This window comes from Myotis yumanensis, unplaced genomic scaffold (genome assembly GCF_028538775.1).
Source record: "Myotis yumanensis isolate MYYU_CA2020_CCGP unplaced genomic scaffold, mMyoYum1.0.hap1 SCAF_10, whole genome shotgun sequence".
In the NCBI taxonomy this organism is placed as follows: Eukaryota; Metazoa; Chordata; class Mammalia; order Chiroptera; family Vespertilionidae; genus Myotis; species Myotis yumanensis.
In genome coordinates, this window is record NW_027223761.1 from 42,104,806 (window position 1) to 42,120,571 (window position 15,766).

Here is a 15,766-nt window from a genome sequence, read left to right on the forward strand (position 1 = left end):
GCCTGAAAAGAGGGGAGGGGCTGTATAATATAAAGTGCATGTGAAGGGCAAATACCAGCTCCTGGGACATAAAGAATATGGCCAGCTATCTTACACAGCCCCTACACAAGCTCAGCTCTCAGCATCCACCTCGCACCCAAAGAACATAGCCTGGGCAGAGAGACGATGGAGTTTTCATGAGAACAGATGTGGCTGGCCAAGTGAACAAAGCTAACCCAGGGAAGCTGGCTGGGACCTGAGAACCCAGAGGGTGGGAGAATTCCTAGCCTGAGTGCTGTAAATAGATGTTAGCAAAATGAGGTCAACTGTTCACACAATCAGGCCTAAGGCAGCATAGGAGAGTGAAAACTAATGAGATGCTGACATGTCAACAGAGTTAGGGGTAATGGTGAAAATTTTCAAGGTTCCAGTTATCACTGAGAAGTGAGCCTCTAATCATTATCACTTTCTGGAATTCCCTCTCCCAATCTACTGCCCACAACACCCTGCCCCAAGCAGCTATAGATATTCATTCCTACCTGCCAAAATATGTGCTAAGAATTTCTTTTGTCATTTACATAGCCTTCTGTGTTGAGGTGTCTGTTTAACCTGGAACAGCTATTCCTGGGCCCACCTCCCTTCTGGTTATAGCCCCAAAAGTGCTCTAATTGCCTCACCTATCCAAAGATGCTCCACAGATAGCAGTTCTCCTCACAAACAAGCTGGAAAGGATTTTCTCCCAACTCCCCTCAATCCTGTAGCTCTGGCAAGGCCCAGCCTCCTTCTGTATATCTTCTAGAATACATCACTTGACACCTACTTCTTGCTGGGCCTTTGCTAAGTGCTGATGACAGATGAACAAAGCTATTTCTACTCCCGGGGAGTTCCCGGTTAAATGGTATCAGACAGGGAAACAGAATTTTATAAAGGAGTCAGGTACAAAGGGCTGTGGCTTCCCAGAGGAGAGTAAGAGGGAAGGATTGAGAATTCCTGGGAAGAGGCTAGAAAGGCATTCTGAAGAAGGCTGAAGGGTGAGTTGGAACATAACAGAAAGGAGAAAGAAGGTAAAGATAGAGCTGACAGACCAGAGCAAGCTTTGCCAGAGAGGCAGCCACTCCTGCTTACCAAGGACTCTTCCCTATTATCTGAGTCACTGAAGAAGGAAGACAGGTGTAGTGTTGTCATTTCCTCTCCACAACTTCCCCAACCCCAACAATTGCTTGGCAGGCCTCTGCCTGTACCCTTCTCAATACTCCTGCTGAAGCACCAAGGGCACAGTAGTCCCTAGCCAAGGACTGACCAGAACAGGCATACCTTACTGTACTGTATACTGAAAATAGTAGCTACCATTTGTTTAGAAGAAACTGGGACATATAGAACCTTGGGAATATACTCAAGGTCACAAAACTTCTGAGTGACAGAGCCAGTTTACTTGATTTCAAAGCTATAACTCTTTATATAATAATTTGTTTCCTCTACACAAGTAGAGGGTGGAATTACAGAGTAGAAAAGAGCACTGAAATATAAATTAAAGACCTGGGTTTGAGTCATGGCTCTGCCATTTAAATGCTGAATGAACTCTAAACACTCACCTCATCTTTCTGAGCCTCATTTTCTCTGAGAAATTATCTGCAGAGAAGAAAAAGCCCCCTCAATGAATGATCTGCTGCCAGAGTGAGACATCAGCTTAGGCCTCCAACTGGACACTGCCTTGGGCATTGGTTTCTCAGATCATACCTAACACCTGGCTACTGGCACAGTTAGGGCAGCCCCATATGGGCCTCCAAGCCTAGAGCCAACTTTGCAGGGTGGAAAAGTCTGTAAAGAGCCATGTGCTGCTCTGTGGCCACATGGAGAAGACTGAGATGTCATCTACTATCAGCAAATGGACTCTGAGGTGACCCTCTGCTGAGCCAGTATGATCCCTTTTCCCTCTTTCTAAGCTTTGAAGCTACTGTGAGTAGATGGATCATGCTCACTCAGCAGACCCTCCTGGCTACTGCACAACAATCTCTGCTTTTAAGATTTCTCACACCTCAGACCAACAGCAGGCTTTTCATTAAGGTAGCCATGGCTGGCAGCTGTAACTGGCCCAGGTTCTCTGGAGTATTTATCTACTACATGCCTTATGATGAGGCGTGAGAACCACAGCCCTAAGAACTCACCAGGTGAAGAACACAGGTCAGAGCTAGCATAGGCCCTCATTCTAAATCCTGCATGGGCACTGGTCAGGGAACAGCACTGGACTAGAGGTTTCAGTCCATGTTCAGATGAGAACACAAAGCCTAGAGTGACACAGATCAAGGGATTCTTTGCAGGATCCCACCAGGCAGGGCCCCACCCTTGCGGAGTCTCCTGGCAAAGAGCTTCCTAGTATTTTCCTCAAATTTCAGCTGGCAATTTTCAAAAATTTTCTTTAACAAGCCTCAGTAGGCAAGGATAAACAATATTTTCCATCAGGACAGCTGCTGGATTCCAAAATCTTAGTTCCCAGGAGTATACCCAGCTCTATCTGAGTCCTTGAGTGAGAGAGCCAGGAACAGCCTTACTGACCAAGCCCATTTTACAGGTGAGGAAATCTAAGTGTAGGCAGGAGAACTGAATTGCCAAAGATCACTTGATAAGCCAAGGGCCACAGAATTCCTAAAGGAAAAGGGTATAGATAGTAGTAGGAAGGAACAGACCTCCTGTCTTTTACACAGGACCCTATCAGCCAATGGGTTTCCCCAAAAAATTACAGAATGTAGCAGCTGGAATCTTAAGGATCCATTAGCTCAATTGTTTCATGATACAAATCAGAAAACACATCCCGAGAAAAGTGACCTATACAAGGTTAAACAATGAGTGGCAGTTTTTAAAAGAGACCAATGTGCTTTCCTAAACTTAAGTTCTCTATATGAAAGTCCAGGAGTTACAAGAAAATCTAGAGGGCCCTGGCTGGTTTTTCTCAGTGGTTAGATCGTCAGCCCATGGACCAAAGGGTCTCGGGTCCAATTCCCGGCCAATGGCATGCACCTAGGTTGCAGGTTTGTCCCTGGCCCCTGTTGGGGCGCATGCAGGAGGCAACCAATCGATGTGTCTCTCTCACACAGATGTTTCTCTCCCTCCTTCTAAAAAATCAATGGGAAAAAAAATACCCTCAGGTTATGTTTTTAAAAAGAATCTAGATGTACATAATGATGGTGACTGAGATATAATTCATACACCCTAAAATTCACTCTTTTAAAATGTGCAATTCAATGGTTTTGGCATATTTACAAGGTTATACAACTATCAGCACAATTAATTTTAAAACATTATCATTACTCCATAAAGAAATCACATACCCATTAGCAGTCACTTCCCATTTCCCACCCTACATGCCAGCTGCTTCTCTGGACTAGTCCTTGGCTCTATAGCATTCTGCTGTTGGCATCCTCAACTAACGCCAACAGATCTCAAAGGGCGGGGAGTGAACCCTAAGAGCCTGTTTGGTCAAGGCTAATCTTCTAAGAAATATTTGTTTCCCCTGAGTTCACTTAGAATAAGAAAAAGGATGTCAGGCTTTTGCAGATCTTCAGGAGCTGGACCACCTAATTCTCTCGACTAACTCCTGGCAGAAGAGAACACCCTTCCTTAGGCCTGAGTGTGTCTCTATTGCTTCAGTGAAAGCCTACTTAGTCCTCTTTGGTTGTCCAAGAACACAGATGTTCAACAATTACTTCATACATTCTGCACACTCACAGTGAGAGCAGGGAGAAGCGAAATAGCATTCAGCCCTTATCGGTTACTTTTATCCCTGAGCATAACTTTCATATTTTAGCCTTTGTGTTCCTCCTCAGGTTGTTTCCTCCACCAGAATGCCCTCTCTGGCCACCTGAATGAAATACAGCCCTAGCCCTCCTTACAGGCAGAGCTCACATGCCACCTTTTTTATAGTATGCCTCCTCCACCCCTCCTCTGGAATTCAGAAGCACTGTGTACCTCTCTAGAACATTCATTTTATCCCCTTAGGCCAGAATATGATTCATCCAGGTCTTCCTACAGTTTCCAGCACAGCACTGGCACAAAGCAGATGTTTCATTAATGTATTTAATGAATAGATGTTGATATCTGGCTGGACTAAAATGTAAAACCATTTAATATCTTAACAGCAGCAGGAAATGTGGAGGCAGGTGTACCCAGGAGGCCCAGGACCTCACCCCAGCCACCCCAACAGCCTTGGGTTCCATGGCACACCAGCAGCCCTTCTCTCCACAAGACTCACAGAGAGGAGGCCCGAAGAGCACTGTGTCCAGGGCCTTCAGCTGCAGCTTCTGCCGATGGCTCCGGTCTGTCATCTTTAGCACAGTCCCTGTCATGGTGGTGTTGGTTACAGCAAGCCTGTTGAAGCAAAGAGTAGGCATTCAGTTCCCTGCCAGCAAAGCTAGGAAGGATCCTGGTAAAACTCCTCACTTCTTCCAGGAACACTTCCATGACTCCTAGCTGTTCCCTTCTGCATGCTAGAATACAGAGTCTATACCAGTGATGGCGAACCTATGACACACGTGTCAGAGGTGACACACGAACTCATTTTTTTGGTTGATTTTTCTTTGTTAAATGGCATTTAAATATATAAAGCAAATATCAAAAATATAAATCTTTATTGTACTATGGTTACAAATATCAAAAAATTTCTATATGTGACACGGCACCAGAGTTAAGTTAGGGTTTTTCAAAATGCTGACACGCTGAGCTCAAAAGGTTCGCCATCACTGGTCTATACTGATGGATCTCAGTGGTGGGTATGCAGAGACACATAACATTTACCAATAATTTGTTCACCCTTCTCCACATGTCTACCTCTCCTGAGTATCCTAGTCTCTAAGGATATTCATTTGTGACCATTCCCACACCCAGGTGTAAACTTTCCATGTGCTTCCCCTTATAGGGATTATCCATTATATATCTGTCTCCACACTCACCATTTATAAATACATTCTCTTGTCCAGTCCTTGTCAAAATGTCACACTATATGACCCAGTGATTCTAGGGACCTCTGAATTATTCTAATCCTAACCCAATTAACTATATTTAATAATGAATATATTTAACAGTCATTAAATATAAACCTGCTGATGACAAATACTGTATATCTTGTTAGCGTATACCTGTGTCACCGTAATTTACTCCCAATCAGATACAGTAATTTTTTATGACCTTCAATCATATTGTTAATAATAACTCTAATAAGAGATGGCCTGTAAACAAGAAAATGACCTTGGAAAAACTGAACTTTGTTTCTCTTCTGCTAGAACACAGTAGGTATAGGAGGAGAAGAGTCTAAGATATGAAAGATTGAAAAGTCACTTGTCTGGATCCCACAAGTGAGCATTTACAACTGTACTAACTAGTCCATAAAGTCAGAGCTCTTTTCTTTTCTTTCTTTTTTTATTTAGAAATTTTTTTTTCTCTCTTTCTCTCTCTCTGCATACCCTACCTGCGCATGAAATTCATGCGCAGGTAGGGTCCCTAGGCCTGGCCTGTGATCAGGGCTGATCTTCCCCGGCTGCCAGCAGCCAGTCCTGCCCCCTGCCACCACCGCTGGTTGCCCTCTGTGTGTGGGATGACCAGCGGGGCAATTGGGGGCCCTGGTGCCGCCTGAATCCACTGTTACCCACCCCCAGTTCCCGCTTCCCAGTTCCCCATTGGGCGATTGGAGCCTGCCAGCCAGGGGGAGGGATTAAGAAGCTGGCTGGTAGGCTCAGATGATAGGGGTCTGTGGGCTGGGGGCAGCTCCTGTGTTGAGCATCTGCCCCCTCGTGGTCAGTGCATGTCATAGCCGACTGGTCATTCTGCCATCTGGTCGATTTGCATATTATGCTTTTATATAGATATATAGATATATTTCAGAGAGGAAGGGAGATGGAGAGAAAGATAGAAACATCAATGATGAGAGAAAATTATTGATTAACTACCTCCTGCACACACCCTACTGGGGATCGAGCCCACAACCCAGGCATGTGCCCTTGCCCAGAAGTGAACCTGGGACCCTTCCGCCCACAGGCCGACCCTCTATCCACTGAGCCAAATGGCTAGGGCTAGAGCTCTTTTCAAATGCATATCTTTGTTTTCCCAGATAGAAAAGAAGCTTCTGAAATCAGAGTGTGTGTTTATACTCCTGCCTGGGCATGCAGGAGCAGCTACTTCCTTCTCTTGTCTGAGAAGCAATGAAGCCCACCTACAAGAGAGGCAAGGAGACACTGATAGGAAGTAGGGGTGTCAGCTCTATCATTGAGTGACTAGTCTAATCACAAACTGCTGAGTCCCTCCCCTAAGGCCTCAGTTTCCTTCTGTGTAAACTTATGTAAAATCAGATGCTTCCTATAACCCTGAGAATTCTTGGAGACCCTCTTTAGAGCACTTCTACCAGCTGTACTGAACTTCATCTGACTGAGCAAAACAAGTGTCATCTTTTATACAGTCTATTTGTCAAAAAAAAAAACCTATGAATTTGACTGCTATCTACTTCTAAGCTATGAAACAAATGAAAACCATTTATGGCTAACATTTAGTAAGCAACTACTATGTATCTTGTACTGTTCTAACACTACATTCAATACCTAATTTACTTCTCATGATTTTAAGAACTCAGTTCTATTATTAGCTCCACTTTACAGATGTGAAAACTGAGACTTAGAACTAAGTAACTTGCCTAGTCACATAGCAAGTAAGCAACAAAGCCAAGACACAAACTCAAATCTGCTGGATTCTTTCCATTGTATCATGCTACCTAGTGATGGGCTTAGAACCATCCCTACTCTATGCACTGAAGGCTCCATGCTTCTGCTGTTACTAGAGTACCACAGCTTGGCTTCCTCTATTCCTGAGCCCAGCCTAGCTGGATCTGGTCTTAGATCTAATCCTAGCCACAGGAGGGCTAAGTAAGACCATGACCAGGGAACTGACTTATCCTAGGCTTCAGTTTTAATCCAAGCATAGGTGAAATGGTCCAGTGATCCACAAGGCACTGCCACTATTTCCATGGGTAATGAGAAAGAAACCTAAATCCTGGCACTTCATGATCAATCATCTATTCAATTGCTTGTTTCGTCCATCAAACCTGGAGTTCCTAAAAGCACACATGAGGTCTAATGCTTGTCTTTGTCCTCAGGGCCCATGGCATATGGTAGGTGCTTGGTAAAATTTGTCAAATAGAACTGAACTGAATACTTCCAGGAAATCCATCTTCAACTGCATGGGGCAAGGGGGAGAAGCAGTGAAAAAAGCAGGGCACTTAGAACCAGGCAGACCTAAGTTCAAATTCCAGTTCTGTCACTTGCCAGCTTGGATAAATCATAAAATATTTGAAATTTAGTTTGTGCAGCTAAAAGTTGGGACAGTAATTCCTTCCTCCCAGAATTGTGTGAATCAATTGAAATAATAGGTAAGAAAGCACTCTATAAAGGGATGCACAAACATTAAGATTATTATTCTCTCCAGGGCAGGGAGAGCTATGAAGAGAAAGTTACAGGCAGCAGAAGAGGGAACAGCCAGCTCAGCTGGGCCTGGACAGCAGTGTCTGGTAGTTCTGTGGCTGGAGACTACAATGTGTGGGCATTCCAACAGCTTTCCCCTGCCCTTTCCCCTTTGCTGAAGCTCATAACCAGATGCACCTACATAAGAAGATGACAGAATATACATATACACAATCAGCACTTACCAGACAGTAAGCCCTTTGAGGACAAGAGCAGGTTGTTGTCACCTTTATCCCCAGCACCCAGCACAAGTGCTTGGCACAGAGCAGGTACCCAGTAAATATTCATTGAATGAATAAGTAAATGGATTAATGACTGAATGACATATGGCACTAGTTCGATATAACAAGAAGTCCAAGCAGTACTCCATCTCCTCCCCACTCCCACCCCAAGCCCTAGCATATTATGCCTGCAAAGGAGGCAAAGTTAGGGCACAATAGCTATTGGAGGAGTCATTCCAGAGAGGAGGCTGTGTCCAATGGCAGTCAGCCCCCACCTCTGCACAATTTCTTTAGCGTAGATTAACTGATATGCATAATTCTGGGGAGGCTAAAAGAGCTCCAGAGACTCCTGGGCAACAAAAGAGACAGCTGGGTGAAGGGGACGGGGGGACGGGGGGGGGTGGGGTGGGGGGGGGGAGGGGTGTGAAAGAGCAATAAAGAGAAACACCACAGGCTTTGATATAAGAATTAAATGAGATAGTGTATAAAAAGTGTTGAAGTAGAGTGTCTAGCATGTACTAAGCACTCAATAAATGGCAGCTATTAGTACTATTCCCAGTATTGATAGAAATATTAAATAAGAGAATGGATTCTAAGTAGTCATCTGTTTTATGGCAAGTGCACAGTAGATATGAGAAGAGGAGAGGTCTATAGATTCTACCCTAAAAAGGATGTAACCTCATTTAACTGGCCACAGTAACCTGAAGGCAGGCCAATCCCAGCCCATTTCCTGTACTACAAGTGAGAGAACCCAGTTGTCTCCTGACCTTGGCATGGCATGGCCACTGAGCTGCAGCTTCCGGAAGGTCTCCTCATACTGAGGCAGTTCCACATATGTGATTAGCCACTGCACCACCTCGTCCACGGTCCAGTTGTACACTGTGGGAAGAGAGCAGCAAAGCCATGACTCCAGCACGCCAAGCAAGGCTCGCATTTGCTGTCACAGTCACACTGACCTTAACATTTACACATGTTTATGTGTTTAACATTTCATTCTCCCATAAAATCCTACATTAAAAAAGGAACACACACTCTACTTTTTATTTATGTATATACACAAGGGTGGGCAAAAGTAGGTTTACAGTTGTTCGTATGGAGAAAAACATTAATAATAACACAAGAATAAACTCTGTTTTGTATATTTGTAACTTTTTCCCACCCCTGTAATTACTAGCAGCAGGAAAAGTGAAGGCAGGTGTTATGTCATGTATGTTATATGATTATTTAGTCACATATCTCTCTTCTTCATTATACTATAAATTACATTTAATTACCTATACTATATGATATTATATAAAGAGAGATGGATCCAAATGATGTCACGTAAGCACTGAGTCAGTTCATAAGTTGTTAGTCCTATTGACAGATTTTTACATTTTGTGTAACAAGTAAATTTCCCCTTCTGTTTATATCAGATTGAAAAGATTTTCTGTCACAACACGAGCCAATTCTAAATGACATAATTACTGAGTGATCACTAACAACATGGAGAATCACATCATCACCCTACATGGCCACGGTAGCTAGTCATTCCTCAATATTATAATGTTGTGATTTAAAAAAAATCCTTACCCAAGGATATGGTGTGTGTTGTTTTGGTTTTTTTTTATATATTTTTTATTGGTTTCAGAGAGGAAGGGAAAGGGATAGAAACATCAATGATGAGAAAGAATCATTGATTGGCTGCCTCTTGCACGCCCCCTACTGGGGATTGAGCCCGCAACCCAGGCATGTGCCCTTGACCAGAGTCGAATCCAGGACCCTTCAGTTCGCAGGCTAACGCTCTATCCACTAAACCAAACCGGCTAGGACAGCGGTTCTCAACCTGTGGGTCACGACCCCTTTGGTGGTCGAACGACCCTTTCACAGGGGTTGCCTAAGACCATCCTGCATATCAGATATTTACATTACGATTCATAACAGTAGCAACATTACAGTTATGAAATAGCAACAAAAATAATTTTATGGTTGGGTCACAACATGAGGAACTGTATTTAAAGGGCCAGAAGGTTGAGAACCACTGGTGTGTTTTTTATTGATTTTTAGAGAGAGGAAGGAAGAGAAAGAGAGAGAGAGAGAGAGAAACATCAATGTGAGAGAAACATTAACCGGGAATCGAACCACAACCTTTTTGGTGTATGGGACGATACTCTAACCAACTGAGCCACCTGGCCAGGGTATAATGCTGTGATTTAAAAAATAATCCTTTTAAAATAATTTTAATATGTGTGTGTTATTTAGACACATAGATAACAAACTTAAAAGAAAGGAATAGAAGTGGACTTAATGCACAAGGAATAAGTTTGAACCAAGTGAAGGTCAAATGACATCATGATGTATAACATAAATCAAAGTTTCATAGTAGTGTGAATAGAGAAAGATGATGGGAGGACTGAGTCATCAGATGGCAGCCAGTAATAAAGGCATGCTGAACTTAAAGTGCCAGGGAGCAATTGAGTTTCAGTAAAATGGTATTATTTTATTGGATTTGAAGTTAGTTTTTATTTAATATATAAATCTATTTTTGTTTATATTTGCATACAAATTTTATATAGCAACTTAAACCTCATTTATGTTTATATACATTTAAGTAACATTACAGTAAAAATCATTTAAGCTAGCATTTTAGGTCTGAGATAAATTATTTCCCTTAAAAGGAATTTGTACATTCCTCAATGTACAAATTCTGAAAACTACTGGAGCAGCAAGAAGCCTAAAAAGTTTTGTAGCAGAATGAGATGGTGAGCTTTATCATCCTCCTTGCTTAAGATTCCTATCACTGTAAAAAACTGTCTTTCATTAGAATGCTGTCTAATTTCCTTTTAATAATTAGAAAACATTAAGACACAGACCATGTCCCATTCATTTTTGCTCCCCCCATTGTCTCTAAAATAGAGCTTCATATACAATGGCATTAATAAGAATTTACTCAAAGAATAACTACCCTAAGTGAGAACTTCCAAAAACGTTCTGACTATGGGCTAAACAGCAATCTCCTTAGACTAATATACCAATCGTGTAGATGGTTAACTTCTGAAATGCTTGTAAAAAAAATAGGCATTCCTCTGGTAGGCACACCTGAGATCTTAGGTTGTTTCTGTCACTCTCACATAAGATAGAGAAGTTGGACAGCTGGGCCCTGTCCCTTCATTCTCGTACTTCCCCTACAATGGAACCCAGCACTGGTCCAAAGTAGACCCTCAGAAAGATATCCTGAATGAAACAAATTTGAATGTATAAATGCTCCAATCTCTTGATGTTCTCAAGAAGCTACTGGAGCTCAGGAGGAAAGTTCTGAAGCCAACAGACTTTGGAGATAGATTAGACTATTTGCAGAGAAACCGGAGGTGAGAAGGGAAAGGTGCCATGGGACGAAATGAAGCAGGTATAGTGCCCTAAGGCTATATCCTAGAAGACAAGATGCTAGAGATTTAAGTGAAGAGTGCCTAGTCATTGCTTGGTCAAATTTCTAATTCCCAGACTAAAATACTGTGTAGAGAAGAGAGTAATTAATTTCCAAGAGATATGTTCAAATCCTAGGGCTTGGAAAAGGAGGGATGACAGAGCTGGGATTAAAGAAGCATTACAGAAAGTAGAGTGTACTAGCCATTATTCCTGAAAATGAATATATAGCCACACACATTACAAATATGATCATTTACTATGGTTTGGAGTATCAGGTAATAAAGGTGTAGTAGAGTGACACACAGACATGAGGCAGGCAGACAAGTGCTAGCCTGTAAAGTACAGAGAAAAACACACTCCTGCCACTGCTGCCAAGAAAGCTCAGCCCCGTCCAGGACAAAGGGGCCTTTTTGCTGGGCATGTGGAGTGGAAAGAAGTCCACTTTTTTATTGCTATAAAGGCCTGAGGCCAGTGGTGCTACAAAGGCCTTTTGTCTACTGGGAGGACGCCTTGATACAAGCCTGAGCACAGACCTTTGGCATGCAGGAACTCCTCTATCTGTACCCTACCCTGCAGTGGAGACAGGCAGGAGTCACTCCAGACCAGGGTTTCTCAGTCTCTGCACCAATGACATTTTGGACAGGATACTTGTTTATTGTGGGGTGGTAGCCTGTGCATTGTAAGATGTTTATCAACATCCCTAGCATCTACTCACTAGATGCCAATGACATGCTGCCAGTCATGACCATCAAAAATTTCTCCAAATTCTACCAAATGTTCCCTAGGGCACAAAATTGCCCCCAACTGAAAACCACTATTCTAAACACTACATTAGGTGAGGCAGAGGGTTTATAAGGGGGTCGCTGCAATCCAGTGAGGAACGACTCTGTACACACTCAGCGCTATAGAGCTAAGCTGTAGGGAAAAGGATAATGGTGCAATATGCCAGGCCAAACCTCAAGGCAGTTGGTTTTAGTTTTTGTTTTCTGTGTTCAACATATCATTCTGTTACCTAGGCAGATGCCCTACCTAGGTAGGGCGTGGCAGCATGGTGTTGTCCAACCAGAGTCACTGCAGTCTAAATAAAATAAGCCAGGATGGGCTGCATTCTTGTCAGATAGCAACCCCATGTCCCAGCATGAAGAGCTCATTGAGCAGTCAAGTTGAGATATCATCAGAATCCTTTGTCCCTACAGTTCAAGGACCTAAAAGTTAAAATGCTTTCTCATTCCAGAAGAGAAAATGAGAAGCTTCTCTGGGCCAAAGTGAGGAAGGAGGCAACAGCAGGTACAGAGCGGCTGTGGCTGTCAGTGAAAGGCAAGGAGAACTTAGTACAGATACAGGCTCCAAATGAATCATATATCCAAATCCTAGTAGGACATTCAAACCAGAGGTAGTCTATGATCAGTCTCTCATCCCCCTGAGCCTGTCCATGTGGCCCCTAGAGAGATCAAAGACTAAATCTTGGGGAAAAATAGCAACACTACACAGAATGAAAGAAGGCTAACCCCTAGAGTTTTCAGCAATAAGCAGTCCTTCATAAGAGGATTGAATAAGGTGACTAAATTTGTAGTCTCAAACCTTTTTCCCTCCAAACATTTTTAATGACATAATCTACCTGCAAAAAGGTTTTGAGCACACACTGCCAATATATGAATATCTTTTTATGAATCAGATTCATGTACTGACATTAGATATAGTTTAAAACAGACATAAAAATTAAAGTGTGAGATAAAAATAACTGCAATATAAATACAAGCTCTAGTATTTTCTTATGGCACCCCAACTGATTGTCTTGTGTGAGCCCTGCTGAAGTGTGCATACTGCCATTGGAAACTATGGGACTAGCAATCTAACTGATCCCAACACAGATGACTGCACTTCACAGTCTTGTCCTAGAGGCTGCCTCTGCTGTAGCTCTTAACTTTGGAGTCCTCATCTAGAATCAGTATCTTATATTATTTATTTATTTATTCATCCTTGAGCATTGCTCTCAGACTTCTAGGTCTTTGTTATTTCCAGAAAAGCTCTTTTCCCTCCTCTTAGCCTCCTAAGCACCAACTAATCCTTAAAAACCCAGCCCTATCTCTTCACTTAATGAAAGTCTTTGGAGCCCATTTCAAAACCCCCCATTATAAAACCTGCAAAATAACTACTACCTCTCCCTTCTCTGCTTAGCATTTCTTTATATATAGTTCTTTTCTTTCATATATGTTATATGATTATTTAGTCACATATCTCTCTTCTCCATTATACTATAAGCAATTTGGTAGGGAACTTGTCTTTTCCATTTATGTATTTTTCAGTATCTAACACAAGACTACATAATTCTAAGTACTCTGTAAAGTTTACTGAATGAACAAAAGAAAATATATAAATGAATGAATGAGCAAACAATGGCTACTTGTGGATCCTGGATCATTTATTATACATTCCATCAGTATTTATTTTCTAACTAACAGCAACACTTTTCCCGACAGACTTCTTATGGAAGTAAATAGGGGGGAAAGGCATTTATCCTATATATATCAGTAGGGAACCCCAATAATTGATTTTTAGTTAGCTTCTCAAATAGTAAAGATATAGCCTGGCCTCCATCCTATGTCGCATAGATAGGAAAGGGCCTTTTCCATTTGAGAAAGATGTTTATATTAAATGAGTAAAACCTCCTGTTTTATTCTTAGATAACCACAAAAAAATAAGTTATTCAGGATTGACAAATCTCTGGGCATTTTAGAATACTGCTTGTTATTATAGAATATATTAGAACAAGTACTAGACTTTAAACCAGAAGACCCTGATTTCTATCCTATCTGCCATGGACCAGCAGGGATAAATCACTTAACCAGTCTCAATTCCCCTTTTATAAAATATTCATTCAGTCATTCAAAACATTTATTTTGTACTACTTTGTGCCAGGCACTGGGAACAGAGCAATGATCAAGGCAGAGACCCCTACCTCCAGGAAGCTTACTATCTAACAATACCTGTTTCCCAGAGTTGTTGAAATAAATGAATTCATATGTCTGAAAATGCCTAGGATTTAATATAAATTCAGTAGTAATTATTTCTTCATATACATATTCATATTCATTCAAAAAGAGACAGATGTTGAGAACTGGTCAGAATCTGGGTGGACAGAAATGTAGGCCCATCAGAGATAAGGAACACAAGCTAAGACACAGAATTATAAAGTGTGGGGTCTGCTCAGAGAACACAGAGTTTATCTGGAGTCCAAGGGTTACATATAGAACAAGAGAGTGGTATTACTGAGGCCAAATGATGAAGGTCCTTGAAAGCTGGTGGTCTCAAACTCTAAAATCATTTATTCATTGGGGGAAAGACATAGATTGAGCACCTACTACTACTTGCCAGGCACTGCTCTAGGAGCTAGGAATATAACAGTATACAAAACAAAGTCACAGATTCCTGGTACTTATATTCTGGTGGAGAAAGACAAACTAAACATTTATAAACAAATAAGTGTTGGGTAGTGATAAATACAGTGACAAAAAATACAGCAGGATAAAAGGATTAAGAGCAATGCTACATCAGTTCTAACCAGGAAAGCCCTGTCTGATGAGGTAACATTTGGGCAGAAAATTAAATAAAGGTATGAGCCATGTAAATACTCGGAGGAAGGGCATTCCAAGCAGATGGAGCAGTAAGTATCACTCCCTAGCACTTGAGCTATATCCATACTTCTAGGGATATGCCAGGACAGATCCTTGCCTTGGTCAATACCTTATCTTGCCAGAGAAATAATAAGGAATAAGAAATGGGCTCTTGAATCAGTATCTCTTTCGCCTAATGGACCACTGGTGCCTCCAGATGAAGTACTTACTTACTTTTATGGTTTCAAAGCCCAAAAAGAACTGTCTGACAGGAAGATTGCCAGTGTTTACTTTGCCTCTCCTTCACACAGCTGTTAGTTGGTCACTCAGTCAGCCTTCTGGTCAGTTAGTCACATACAACACAGGGATTAAGAATGTGGGCTTTGGACCCTGGCCAGGTGGCTCGGTTAGTTGGAGCATCTTCCCATACACCAAAAGGTTGCTAGTTCGATTCCTGGTCAGGACACATACCTAGGTTACAGGTTAGCTCCCTGGTTGGGATGTGTTTCCACATCCAATCAATGGTTCTTTCTTTCTTTCTTTCTTTCTTTCTTTCTTTCTTTCTTTCTTTCTTTCTTTCTTTCTTTCTTTCTTTCTTTCTTCTTTCTCTCTCTCTCTCTCTCTCTCTCTCTCTCTCTCTCTCATCAATAAAAATGTATTCTTGGGTAAGGATTAAAAATAATAATAATAATAATAATAACGTGGGCTTTGGAATCAGGTGCCTTGGTTTGAATTTGGTATCTGCCACTTACTAGATGAAAAACCATGAGCAAGTTACTTAACCTTTCTGTGCCTTATTTTTTGTCACCTATAAAATGGCGAGAATCAGAGTTCTCACATCGTAAGAGTATAGTGAAGATATGGGAAGCTCCTAGCATACATAAAAGCTAAATAAATATTAACTACGTATTATTATTTTCACCATTCATATATTCGTTTATTCACCAAGCTTTCATTGGCTTCTATTCTAGTAGGTACTGGGTGAATTACTGGATACAGAAATCAATCTGCGTGATCGCCATTATAAAAGGCTCCCTTCTAAAGAAGGAGA

The 15,766-nt window shown here is 41.8% G+C and overlaps 1 protein-coding gene across 12 annotated transcripts in view; it reads right to left on the minus strand.

The window, feature by feature from the left end:
- STIM1 (stromal interaction molecule 1) overlaps positions 1 to 15,766 on the minus strand; it is a 187,251-nt gene that overhangs the window by 28,192 nt on the left and 143,293 nt on the right. For all 12 annotated transcript variants that reach the window (XR_011472844.1, XR_011472845.1, XR_011472846.1 and 9 more), the window contains exons 4-5: positions 8,464 to 8,575; positions 4,226 to 4,341 (exon numbers count right to left, since the gene is read on the minus strand). Coding sequence is in view for 9 of the 12 variants with exons in the window: in XM_070425482.1 (XP_070281583.1) it covers positions 4,226 to 4,341; positions 8,464 to 8,575 (228 nt within the window). In the remaining 3 variants the exon portion in view is untranslated. The remainder of the gene's footprint in view (positions 1 to 4,225; positions 4,342 to 8,463; positions 8,576 to 15,766) is intronic.